We start from the raw sequence: 14044 nt of genomic DNA, 5'->3' as shown, positions 1-14044 counted from the left end.
TAACATTGGTATAACAGCTGTTACAAATCAACGTCAATGGCCTAATAAACTATGTCATTATTTATAGAATAACTAATCGAAGAATTCAAATAGAGAAAAATATTCAACGAGTGACCGAACAACACATTAATTCACGAATGCGCGTAGCGCATGAGTTAATTATCAGTGTTGTTCGGTCACGAGTTAAAAAAAAATATCACATAAAATATATGTGAAATTACAATACGTTGTTAATAAGTTTCCATGGGAGATAGCCTAAAACATTATTCTTTTGAATAAAGAAGACTTTTCGAAAGAAAAATTGATTATCTCCCATGGAAACTTACTAATATCGTATTGTTATTTCACACATATTTTACTGAGTATAACAATGTTTTAATTCAAATGATGTTTGATTCTTATGAATATAGAAGACTTTTCGAAAGAAAATTGTATGAAAGCTTAGTTTGGACATTTTTTTTAGCAATTCAAAATTACTACCCATCACCGATAGCATGACAATAACAATAAAATTTCTATACAAAATGTTAGAGTGATTTTTCATAATAACATTGAAGTGGAATTAAAGTCTTATAGGATTGTAAGTATGCTTTATATTATCACCTTGCACTTTCACGACTTGACTGTGGTTTTTCTACAGCAGTTTGTTCAAAATTCTGACCAGTTGAACAGTTTGGTTCTATAAAACAAATTGCAGAATTGGTCAGAATTTTGAATAAGTTGCAAAAGGTTGAGAGCAACACCAACAGCCAAGTCACAGTAACAACTTGATAAAAAAAATATACAAAACAAAACCACCCCTGCCCAAAAGAAACATAGACAAACGTTCAGTTTTGAGAAAATGCAATATTGCTCACATCATAATTTGATTTTAATTTGCATGAATTAAGTCAATTGAGGACCAAACAATGATTGTACAAATATATTTATTTCAAATACAGTTAATAAAGTAAATTATGTTTTATTATAACGCTGATAGAATAAAAAGCTATACAAATAGTTTTTCTGAAATAAATTGATGGTATTATTAACCTAACATGGTCAACCGGTATTATAATGTTATTGGCATATTCACAAATAAAATAAACTGTTCACAGTACGCCTCAAATATTCGGGAATAATTATCCATTGATCACGAATTGCTTGATAACAAATTACTTGAAAACTAAAGCCTACCAGAAATGTTTATAAAAACTAAGACCGTCAATTTCATTGTAAACATTCATTTAACAGTAAGATTCGCAATTATTTTGAATTGATATAAAAAAAAAAAACACTAAAGCGTAGCTTATAGTATAACACAACTACTAACATTACGAATATAATTAATTACAAAATCATGTAATGGGACGTTTTCTTTAGCTGAAGCGATAATCTAAAATAAACAAGGAAAAGGAAAAAAACATTATGATGAAAATATATGTCATATAGGTTTTTTCGCTTTCTGTTTAGAAACGTTGCAGTGATCGTAAGCAATTATTTTGGGTGAACTGTTGCTGTTACTACGCATTTCTTGTAATAACAGAGAAAATGAGAATTTAATCAGATAAAAATGATTGTTATCATGAAATTCAAACTTTTGCAAACTAAATTCAAGTATTTATGATATAACAATCAACAGAATAAAGCTACCAGCTGCTCTTTTTGTTTTTAACTTCATTGGAAAACAGTAAGAAATACATCGAACATACTACGAGAAAATATAGTTCATATTCATACATTCATATACACAAATGTAAATACATATGTTACGACACTACAGATGATTTAAGGCATATAGTAGGCAATCAATCCAGTGTTATTCCGGACGTCAAGTTCATACAATATGTTATGGTACAAATAGTCATGATATTGCTTTTTCCGAAAAAAATTTTGGTTCAAACATGCTTACAACTTTGCTATTATCTGATCATTGCATTTTACAATCTGGGTCATCTGCAAAAAACAGGAATATTTTGTATACAACATATATATATATATATGCTTAACAACAATAAACAGTTAACTTTCTATGTGTAAAGGAATTTCTCTTATTCTTCGTCAGTTTATCCCTTTCTGCACCCATTGTATAAAAAAAAATTTAATCAACGTGTGGTTCGTTTGATCTCAGTTCTTCATTGGTTAAAATCCGATTATGACGTCGAATTTTCTTGCTTTCCTCTGAATTTCCTATTGTGACGGCATGAAAAAAGGCGACCATGCCTGATGACGTCACATAGAAAGAACACATCTTTTTGCAGATCATTCGAAAAGAAGGAATACATTTGCCTGCGTATTGTTTGAAAATCATTAGAGAAACAGATTCCACCACCAAATCTTGTGTAATACGATATTTATCCACTCTCGGCAGTTAAATTTTAAATATTTAACTGTCTCGAGTGGATAAATATCGTATCACACTCGATGCAGTGGTAGAATCTATATATATGTATTGGTCACATTAAAGGTACCAATGTTACAGCGCTAGATGCACATTTAAAGTTTCTTGAGCTATGCTCTCAGCCAAAATATTTGAAAACCAAAACATAATGGAAACGATGAAACGCTGACAAAATCTGAAAGGATCACAAGAATGGCCAAATTCGAACTGGATGTCAGATGAATACATCAAGGTGATACATTTCTTAGTTTCAAATTTAAAATTCCGATAAAAAAAATATCAGTTTATTGATCATTAAATCTAATGTCTTAATATTATGTATTCGGTGTAAAATTGGCAGAAACATCCAATTAAGAATTTAGATGTAAAGGATCTCAAAATTTATTACGGCATACCCCAACAAAAATCGGAGAAGAACTATTTCACAAGTGTCACCTGTACCACAAAATGCAAATGTATAAGTCGCTTTCAATAATGTCCCGATGGTTGATATGAGTATATAATTTAAAAAATGATGAGTGGGTCATAACCTATATATGTACACTACTGTTTCCCTCATTTATCCCAAAAGTGCTCAATATTTAAACATAAGCAACACGACGGGTGCCACATGTGGAGCAGGATCTGAGATCACCCCCAGTTTTTGGTGGGGTTCGTATTGCTTAGTCTTTAGTTTTCTATGTTGTGTCATCTGTACTATTATTTGTCTATTTGTCTTTTTATTTTTGGCCATGGCGTTGTCAGTTTGTTTTCGATCTACGAGTTTGACTGTCCCTCTGGTATCTTTCGTCCCTCTTTTTTAACACAACGGTGTTTTGCTTACTATTCTTTTTTTTTAATTTTTTAACCAAATGTTAGGACGATTGCTCTTACTTGATGATTCTAAATCAAGAGAACTAGATAATTCATCGGAATCCTCTTCATCTGACCTTGAGGAATCACTTTTCTGTTCCTCTTCCTCTTCATCCGAAGTGAAATCTACCTCTTTCATAATTTTGGCGGTTTTTGATACCTAAGAGTACACAATTAAGCTTTTAATATTTTGTAATTCTTAATTGCGTTATCACTACACTTTTAGAAACTAGCGTCTCAATTTAATGTGGCTCTTTAAAAATATATTTATCTACTTGAACTTATGTTAAATCATTTTGGATACATGTTATATCTGTAGAAGAAAAAGAAAAAAATATGTTTTTAAATCTTGAATATGGCCAGAAAATTGGATAGAATGAAACCCATTGACACTGTTTCCGTTACTTTGCGTTGATGACCCAAGACATTGTAACTGATGAAAAAAAAAATAGGCATTTAACCAAGTGTAGTTATATGAAGGTGTTAAGTTATATCACCTTTTTGTTTTGATAAGTTTTTATAAAATCAGTCATCTAAATAAATCTCCCCTACCGATATAGTGATATGCATAAGAAACCATTCGACCGAGTTGGTTTATACGAACTACATGTATATTTGAACACAATTTAAATAAAAAATCAATAAAATAAGGGGTGAATAAATATGCATTTATTTTTAAAGTGACAATCAAGTTAGAAGGTTATTAATAAAACTGCAACTCCATTACTGATTTGATTATACTTACTATACGATATAAGTCACTGGTCATATAATATGTTTTGTTATGATTAAGGAAATGTTGATCTAATTTTATAGGCCAATGTTTTTGTTCGCTGTGTTAAATTTTGACACCTTTGTCTAAAGCACCGATAATTATAAAAATATTTCAGTTAATATATCTTAATTTAAAGAAGAAAAGTATCAAACAACCTGTAGAATAAATTAAACACAATCGTAATGTGGATTATGCACATAATACAACTCAAACGACGAACACATAATATTGAAAATACAAAGTTTTATCTGGATCTTAAACTACTCGTATAAAAAGATTTTAGACGCAAAACATGTTGCTAGTGAATTGAAACTTGTAGACGGTGTGTCAAAACTCATAATGTTGTCCGTCAGATTTCAGTTCTTCATTACTCTGTTGGAAATCGCTTGTGCATGAGGATACCCATGTGCTTGTAGTATCGGGTGAACATACACAAGTGTATTTGATTTATGGTGAAATGGATAATTGATTGCAATACGGAAAAAAAAAGCATATTTTTTTTATACCTTCATCATTCCATCATGTAAAGGATTAAGTTACATCAATTTGATATCATGATAAACATATTGGATGTCATTGCGACCAGCTGATTTAACTAAATTTTGATTTCAACAGAATGCTATGTTTCCTCGCAAATGAAAATCGTGAAAATTTCTGTGAATATTTTCATATAAAATGCATTGAGTCAAATGTTGACATGCATGAAGAACAACAACTAATACAAAACGTCATAAACTATGACTATTTGCATGTGTGAATGATGGGTTGAAGGTGACTACTTATTTTGTTTATAATCAAGTATACTTTATTACAAACCTCCTTCTCTATTCTTCCAAAACTGCCATGCATACCTTCCAGTCTCTTCAATATCTGATATGGTAAAAATTTACAAAATAGTATAAGTTAAATTAAAGAAATACAAAGTGTATCTAGACAGAGTGTTGGGCATGTGTTTGCTTGAAGTGTTTTTCTAACTAGAAAAATATCTTATAGAAACAGCGACAGTAAAAATCAAACGATAGACAAAAGCTAGGTTTTGTTATGACAGTATAATGAGGCTTGTTTTAGCTCAAAGTATAACTGAACTAACAATATGCAATATTTTTACGTTCCAATAGCATATGAAAATTGATTCTCTACTGAGAAAGGTAAATATGCTAGATATACTTACTAGAGGTGTGATGAGATGATTGAAGCTGTTAATTTTAGTTTAAACATATTTATTCGTCATCATAACAAATATATCATCATACACAATACATAATAATAAGCTTTTAATTTTCTCCTTGATAATATTTATGTACGTTTCGGCAACAAAGTTTATCGAGAGGTTGTAGGTATTCCAATGGGCACTTATTGCGTCCCTTTAATAGCAGACTTTGTTTTGTACTGAATCAGAGTTTATGACCAAACTCAGTAAAGACCCGTCTAAATTGCATTTAATTGATAATTTCAACAACACTTACCGTTATCTTGATGATATTTTTTCGTTAAATAATCAAGAACTTTCTCAATATACTGCCAAAATTTACCCAAAGGAAATTACTTTAAATAAATCAAATTTAAACGATAATAACTGTCCTTTCCTAGATTTAGATATTAGGGTTTTACGCGGGAAACTCCACACTAAAATTTACGACAAAAGGGACGATTTTTCGTTCCTTATTGTTAATTTTTCCCTTTTTGGATGGTGATGTTCCTTTGGCAGCGACTTACGGTGTTTATATTTTTTACAACTAGTTTTTTCTGACTCTTTATGACGTCTTAACACTAAATCCATGGGATGTTGGATGTGTACTGATTGATAATTCAGTCTTAGATGCATGATTTATTTTATTAGTTGTTAGTGGCTTTGAACTAGCTGTCAGTAACTGCGAGTACTCTCAGATCAGTATTAAGTGTCTTTTTGGTGTTGGGATATACAAGTACCCGACCACGTCCACTCTGTGTTTTTGTAAGATGTATTTCTATTTGTATCCAGCTGATGAGTTAATAAAATTGAGAATGAAATGGGGAATATATCAAAGAGACAACAACCCGACCAAAGAGCAGACAACAGCAGAAGTCTACCAATGAATCTTCAACGCAGCGAGAAAATCTCGCACCTGGAGGGGGTCCTCAGCTGGCCCCTACATAAAATGATGTACTAGTTCAGTGAAAATGGACGTCATACTAAACTCCAAAACATTTAAATGAACTAAAATTAAAAAACATACAAGACTAACAGAAGCTCCTGACTTGGGACAGGCACAAAAATGTGACGGGGTTAAACATTTTTTGTGAGATCTCAACCCTCCCCCTATACCTCTAGCCAATGTAGAATAAAGAAACACATAGCAATACGCACAGTAAAACTCAGTTTAAAAGAAGTCCGAGTCCGATGTCAGAATAGGTAACAAAAGAAACTAAGCAAAATGTCAATGATACATAATTTAACAAAGGAATACTAGCAGTTACTGACATGCCAGCTCCAGACCTCAATAAAACTCATTGAAAGATTATGTCTCCATCATATAAAGCCTTTTTCAACTGATTTTTATAGTTCGTTCTTATGTTATACTGTTACACCACTGTCCCAGGTAAGGGGGCGGGTTGGGATCCCGCTAACATGTGTAACCCCGCCACATTCTGTATGTATTTGCCTGTCCCAAGTCAGGAGCCTGTAATTCAGTGGTTGTCATTTGTTGATGTGTTACATATTTGTTTTTCGTGCATTTTTTGTTAATAAATTAGGCCGTTAGTTTTCTCGTTTGAATTGTTTTACATTTGTCATTTCGGGGCCTTTTATAGCTGACTACGCGGTATGGGTTTTGCTAATTGTTCAAGTCCGTGCGGTGACCTATAATTGTTAATTTCTGTGTCATTTGGTCTCTTGTGGAGAGTTGTCTCATTGGCAATCATACGACAACTTCCTTTTTTTTTATATCATAACGTCTAACAAAATTTGCTTTAATCAGTTTTTTTTTATTGGTTTAATGAACTAAATGACACGTCTCTCTTTCAATTAAAATAAAGGCTTTATATGATAACAGAAGAAAAACAAGACCATGTGATCATACAACACGGTGAACAGTGTAACATTGTACAAGGCTAGAAGAATGTAATTAATGTTTGATTGAATGACTGCTGGTTGCTAAATGTTACAATGGACAGTTCTGCACTTTTATTTTGGCCTAGAAATTATTTCTCTGTTTGTTTTCTGTAAATATACCGTTTATGAAATATTGAATTTTTCGAAACACTTACGTAAAGATTGTCTACGACGTATGTGTTTCGGGCTCAACTTTTTGGAGCTTTGATGTTTTATGCTCTTTGTAATTTAACATTCAAACTACTATGATACGTATATATATATATGTGGTGACTACAATATGAATAAATGATTTTTACTTATAAATATAACAATGATTACGAACCACATTCTTCATATCTTTCAAATATTTCTTCATATCTCTCAAATATTTATCCATCTCTTTCTGTTTGTTCAATAACTAAAACGACAAATGCATATACAAGATGTGGCATGATTGTCAATGAGACAACTATCAATCAGAGACCAAATGACGTAGATGCATAAACATACTTTGCGCAAATATATTGTAAAACATGTCATTATGTAAAGGACCAGTAGCTTGTTCATGTTATGTTTTGGAACTAAACATAAGGATCAAGTCATATAAATATTAAATCACGTTATATAAATCGTCAAAGAATATTGTGATGAAGTAATGATCACATAGAAATTTGATAGCAAATAGGCTACTTTATTGTATAAAGAGAGTGGGGCATCGGTGGCTGAGTGGTCTAAGTAGCAAAGAGAAAAAGTAGTCGAACTATTGAATCACTAGCATGTCAACATTTAGGTTATGAGTAAGAATCCCACAAATGGCAGGTGCGCTTGACTGCAATCTTAATTGGCTAGGATTGTCAGTTTTCCTGCCGAACTCGTTGGTTCTCTTCGAGCACTCCTGCTTCCTTCAACCATAGAAACTGATAGCAACGAAATATCACAAAAGTGCTGAAAGTGGCGTAAAACACATATCAATCATCAATTATTTTATAAGTCAGGATATGTTTAACTGATCACATAGCTATGAATTATGTTTTGTTTTTTTTTTTCAATTTTTTCGATATCAGCTTACTAACCTTTTGATTTCGTTTATCGTTTCTCTCGTTAAGCTGTTCTAGCTTGGAGCTATTTGAATCCAATTGAACTTGAAGCTTCTGTTAAACATAAAGTACACCATTATATCGTGAAATACTCCATTTGTGCTGTGTTCAAGGTAATATATACATAAGTAAATACAAATTATAATAACAATGTTCGAAACACTTTACTGAATGGAAACACAAGTATTGAAAAAACTCAAAATTTTCCAGTCAAATGTTCCGTCGTCATACAACAATATCAGTTCAATACGCGCCGAAAATACATGAAATAGTTCTATTATAAGTAACACATAATGAAAAACACAGGACAAAAAAACAAACAGAGAAAACAAATGTTGAAGAAGAGATTACTCTGAACAAGCTATTCATGTTGTTTGACTCTACTGCTGAAATTCCAAAAAGAAAATCTACATGAATCGTTAAAAAATGTAGCTTGATCCTTTAATGTGCCATTGCAAAATGGCTTCCTTATTTTAATTTTTAAACAACTATACTAGTATGCTACGTTTGTTGATTTGTGAGCATTTTTTATATGTTACGCATCACTCTCTCTTTCTCGATTTCATATGCATTTTCTTTGTAAATTTAGGATATAACACGCTACAATTAGGTTTAATTCAGTGAATTCTGACACTATATTAAGTATATATCAACACGAAGATTTACCGTTATTCTGTCAGTTTCCATGATGTCTATTTCTCTGGAATTGATAAGCAATCATTAGATATACGGATATGGCAACATTAAATATCACAAGCATACTTTTTGGTGGTCATTGTGCTAAAATATATCTGAATGTTAGTATTCTTTATTGTTTACATTATCGTTCTAATGGATAGATTTATATAACTATATATCAAAGTGAAAATTGATTCCGTAATTATAAAAATGATATCAAGCAGCATACTAATCACATGGATCATGATAAGTTAAATAAATAAATATCGAACTCCAAGGAAAATTCTTTATCAAATGGGAAATCAAAATCTCAAACACATTAAACATGTCAAACAAATTGAAGCAACTGTCATATTCCTGACTTGGTACTGTAAAGGCAACTAACTACAAAATTAAATATGACAATACGGAAAAAAAGTTAGTTATAAACCAAAATAACAATTAGTATAGAGAATCAGACTCAAAAAGTAATCAACGTAGATTTGAATTCAGGAGAAACTTTAGAAATGGACAAGATACCAGGTTTCCTGGATTTGCATACTACTGCATTGCTACAGGTGTCAAATGATTTACTTGAAATCCCAGAGCAACTGAGATCATCCAAATGAAGTGACTTGTATACTAGTGTTTGGTTTTGGCTTTTTTTGTCATGAGAGTTGTCAGTTTCTTTTAGGCTTATATGAATGAGATGTGAATGTCCTTTGATATCTTCCCCCTTTTTTATCCAAAGATGTAAGTGCATCTTGTAGAAAATATGTTCTTACTTCTGTGGTTACTATATTCAAAGTAATATACAAAATCTTAAAATGAGGCCAATTTTGAAGTAAAAAATTCAAAGATTATATGTATTTCAAATATACAGTTTAAGATAAAAAAGAAAAAATTATGCATTTTAATTGACCTATGCTCTTCTACAAGACGTTGTCACACATGTTGTCAAATCAGAACCATGTAATTGAATTTGCAGCAGTGTAATGTTTTAACTCATAATTTGGTTTTTTCAATTTCTATTGAGTCTTTTATTTTATTCGACCAGACGGTTCCTAATAGCTGATGTTCTATATAATAATGACATATATTTGAGGTCAATAATAAGAACAAAGAAGTAATGAATATAAACTAGATTAGGACCAGAAACAAATATATCGTTAAAGATTTTACCCTTTTGCTTTCATAGCACCATTTCCCTCGGCCTCATTCGTCGATTTTAGCTTTAAATCAAAATTTGTGTTATACAGGAAAACTAAAATAAAATCGATAATATGTATGTTTATAAACGTAAATATACGTTCCCTATTGAATATAACTAGATTGCACATGGGTGAATAGATCTATAACCTATACTTTGTTTCATCTTTACCACATTTTCCTTCTGCAAAATGTGAACCCATGCTTCGGTGACAATGTGACTCTGACTAGCAAAACATATTAAAAGGTCAACCAGGTTTGTACTAACATAAGCAACACACGTTCGACGGATGCCACATGTGAAGCAGAACCTGCTTACCCTTCCGCAGGCACCTGATATCACCTACAGTTTTTTGGTGGAGTTCGTGTTGCTCAGTCTAGGTTTTCTGTGTTGTGTGTTGTGTGTTGTGTTCCATTGTTTGTCTTTTTGGTCTTTTTCTTTTTTAGCCAAGGCGTTGTCAATTTAGCTTCGACTTATAAGTTTGAATGTTCCTCTGGTATCTTTTGCCTCTCTTTTACAGTATGTAAAACAAAACGTTTGTTAGTCTAGTTATGCATCTTCTCTTAGACCATATATAAGGTTGTAGCATTGCATCGTTTGGCGAATTCATGTAAGTCGCATGGATGGAATATCTTCCACATCTTGGTTGTCTTTTGAATATCTTAATCATCTTAACCACGAAGTTACAGCAATATAAAATCAGTATATGTGTGTATATATGTGACAACTTTACAACTTTATCGCACATATATATATGGATATGAAGACAATTATCATTATGAGATTTGCCAGCCGATGAAGCAGGAATCAGAGAAACTTAAGACAGTAAAACAGTATGCACATCTGTTAATCACGAACGGTCATAACTACAAATATAATTGTTTTTCAGAGAGTTTTACCGATGTACAATCAAAAAATATTCCCTAGCAATCATCACAGAAAAGAAGCCAGACAAAACACAAACACTGCATTATATGAGACAAATTTAGTATGCGGCATCACAAAAGACAAATGAAGTATGTCAATCATCTTTCAAAGTTGATGCGTCAGTATGAGTTTTGACATTTAAGATTGAATTCAGATGATGAGTTCACTGTGTTATTTTTTTGTATTGAAGTTTGAATATTATATATGTTATTCATATTAAAGCAGAACAGTACATTTTCAATATCGCACGGGGAAAATCAAAATAATAAAATCATGTTTTTCAAATAAATCATTTGCTGATCAAGTGTAAGGGAGCTGTACTGAAGAAAAAACTGCAAACCTTTTCTTGACGCTAAAGCCTTAAAAGAGTCGATAACATCAGAATTGTGATCTCTGAAACAATTATGAATCATATTGTTGAATTTCGTTAACCACGAAGAATCAATGTTATCAAAAACACGAAGATGAAGAGCACTGTGTTTTGCCACCGGAACCTCTTACAACCGGGTTATACTTCCATAGACTCTAAATATGGTGTTGTCTTTTTTAATCTGTCATATTTACAGACATTACATCAACATTTTCATTTTGACAGATATAATACTTTTATTTAGAACTAAGACATTATATTAGACAAATGTTTACCTCTAACAAACATAGGACCACGATTTAAAGTTGTTCCGTCGTCGACAACAGCTTTCTGGCCATAATCAACTTCTTCATCACAGCGACATTTTTCATACAATTTTCCACCAAGATAAGGACAACAAAACCATATGAAGGCATGGATGATGATCACCGGTAAAACAAGTAACTGGACATGTATTGGAAATATCGTTTTCACACTGTATTCCTCAAGAAAGTCGTTCTGTAGCTGTGACCAATAAAATTCCGCTTCATCGTGGACTTCTTTAAATGTATTACTGAAAGAAATTCAAATTCAACTGCACAGAAATGTTTTTTTAGGAGAAATATTTACTTCTCCGCAATGCTTTTGCCATATGTATAAACATTAATGATATATAAACAAGTATGTTATATAATTACTTTTCAGGTTTGTTAATTGACCAAAGTAATCATCGAAGGCAGTTGTGTAACAACGCCCGCTGATGTTTTATCTATACGTTTTTAAACTGCAATTATGTTTACTCAGAGAGTATAACACAATTAAATACAACAAGGTCAATATCATCAAAATGAATTATTTTATATATTAACTCGTTGGATTACAAAAATATGTATTTAAACAGACAGTCTGTTTTCCAATGGATACGCCATGTGCATATATTCAGACCGACTGGTTTGGTACTTATACGTATGAAGCAGATTTTTTAAATACATTATCCAAACTAAAACATATCATCTTGCAATCTTTTTTAATTTAAACTTTCGGTGAATGGTTGTAAGTTATATATCACAGTGAACTTGGAATTAAGGATACTATCGACATTTGGAGTATAAATCATTTATTGATATTGTTCGTGTATTTACACAGATAGATCATTTATAAATGACAAACAAATGAGATGAGTTTAGCTTGCCAAATTTAATCTTCCTTGTCTCAACATTGACATATTCTCTATCCCATTTAATGGTGTTTAAGTATTACAATAGATACGTAATAGGATTTCTTGATAACATTGTTTCGGATGTCATCGTTAATAGCGTGCCCCAAACGAAAGAGAAAAAAAGTATAGTCAACAGAGAACGAATGACGAATTATGCACCAGTATTCTGTCTTCGCATCTGGGTTCCCTCATTCTAGAAATTATAACAAATCGATAGTCTTATTTTCGTGACATACAATCATGACATTTTAATTCGTTGAAAGTATTATATCATCAGTTAACTACTGTTATCTTTTATTTCTAGTGTTTAACGAAATAGACAAATGCACATACAATTGCTTCTGACTAAATAAATTGATATATACTTATAACTTTCTCAAGAACACTAATAATGTACGGACATTACTAAATGCTACGCTTTATCAATTGTTCAGGTAAATATTAATGATTGTGGAAGCTTCTACAAACTGGACAGTTTACGTAAGGCAATATAACATGTATAACAGGCAACGCTTTGTCAGTTTTTGTAGCTAACAGTAGTGGGAACGTCTCCGCACCGTCTAAAGTTTCCTAGATGCTGAATCAGTTGTTATACATATAGATTAAGGCATTTCATTATATTGTTAGCAATCTAAGACGGGGGAGAACATGTCTTGAGTATAAACGATCATCTAAGTTCTAAGAGCATCGTCGAAAAAACATATCAATAAAATTGCATATACAAGTATAGTTATTTAAAACATTTATTTGATAATTTGTAAATTTTGTATTCACTCTAATCAATTTCTTTAAAACAATGTTTATTTCCTTTCCGAATTGTCAGAATGAATGTCATGCATATTGGCACCAAAGACGTGAAAAAAAACCCAAAAGCATGAGACCCACCGATTTATGTAGAACATAAATCAAGAACACAAACGCGAAATGAATACGTTTTAGAGCGTTAATTGATAAACCACACACAATGACCTCAGTGGTAAAAATATTGATACTTTGCAAGAACTCAATAAATTATCGCCAACATAATCATAGATAAATATTATACTAATATTTATAATGTCCAAAGGTTGAAAGCTTATGTTAATAACAGATAGGAAAGTGCAATGATATAATTTCATACAAATACTTCATTGTGTTGGTAATGACATATTTTACCTGTACATTGCTATTAGCAGGTTTAGCAATAATATTACAGCTATCAATCCATAGAAAGCTTTCAAGTAAGGCACAAGGTGTAACCCAAACGTCGAGGGACATTGTTGCAAAGCCCCAAATTCAAACAAAGTTCTGTCGAATGTACAGTCTGGTACAGTTACTGGAATATGTTAATATTATGTTACAATGGCAATATGATAGAAATTAATCAGTACTGGATTTAAATTAATTTTGCTTTATTTAGTGTTAAAGTGATCGTTTACCTTGCATTAAAAATATACTATTATGCATGACTATAAATTCAGTTCCAGGTCAACTATTTGCAGCAACTGTATGAACTTTTTTTTATA

General features: G+C 31.7%; 1 protein-coding gene across 1 annotated transcript; it reads right to left on the bottom strand.

Annotated features, from left to right (window-relative positions):
• Positions 1-321: 321 nt before the first annotated feature.
• LOC127720391 (transcription initiation factor TFIID subunit 1-like) lies at positions 322-11918 on the bottom strand. Its single transcript, XM_052226978.1, has 8 exons — positions 11617-11918; positions 10017-10098; positions 8844-8877; positions 8154-8231; positions 7424-7498; positions 4824-4877; positions 3254-3392; positions 322-1935 (listed from the first exon to the last, which is right to left on the bottom strand). Exons 1-8 carry the CDS (start codon positions 11627-11629, stop codon positions 1910-1912), a joined length of 501 nt encoding a protein of 166 aa, XP_052082938.1. The 5' UTR covers positions 11630-11918; the 3' UTR covers positions 322-1909.
• Between the last annotated feature and the right edge of the window lie 2126 nt (positions 11919-14044).

Source organism: Mytilus californianus, unplaced genomic scaffold (assembly GCF_021869535.1).
Source record: "Mytilus californianus isolate M0D057914Y unplaced genomic scaffold, xbMytCali1.0.p SCAF_11, whole genome shotgun sequence".
In the NCBI taxonomy this organism is placed as follows: Eukaryota; Metazoa; Mollusca; class Bivalvia; order Mytilida; family Mytilidae; genus Mytilus; species Mytilus californianus.
The sequence above is the reverse complement of the archived record's forward strand: the minus strand, read 5'-3'. Positions and strand labels throughout refer to the sequence as shown.

Coding starts and splice junctions, on each gene's coding strand:
- LOC127720391 (XM_052226978.1), bottom strand. Junction 8,232..8,843: donor TGGAAACTGACAGAATAACG/GTAAATCTTCGT, acceptor TATGTTTAACAG/AAGCTTCAAGTTCAATTGGA. Junction 1,936..3,253: donor TCTTGATTTAGAATCATCAA/GTAAGAGCAATC, acceptor TGTTTTTTGCAG/ATGACCCAGATTGTAAAATG.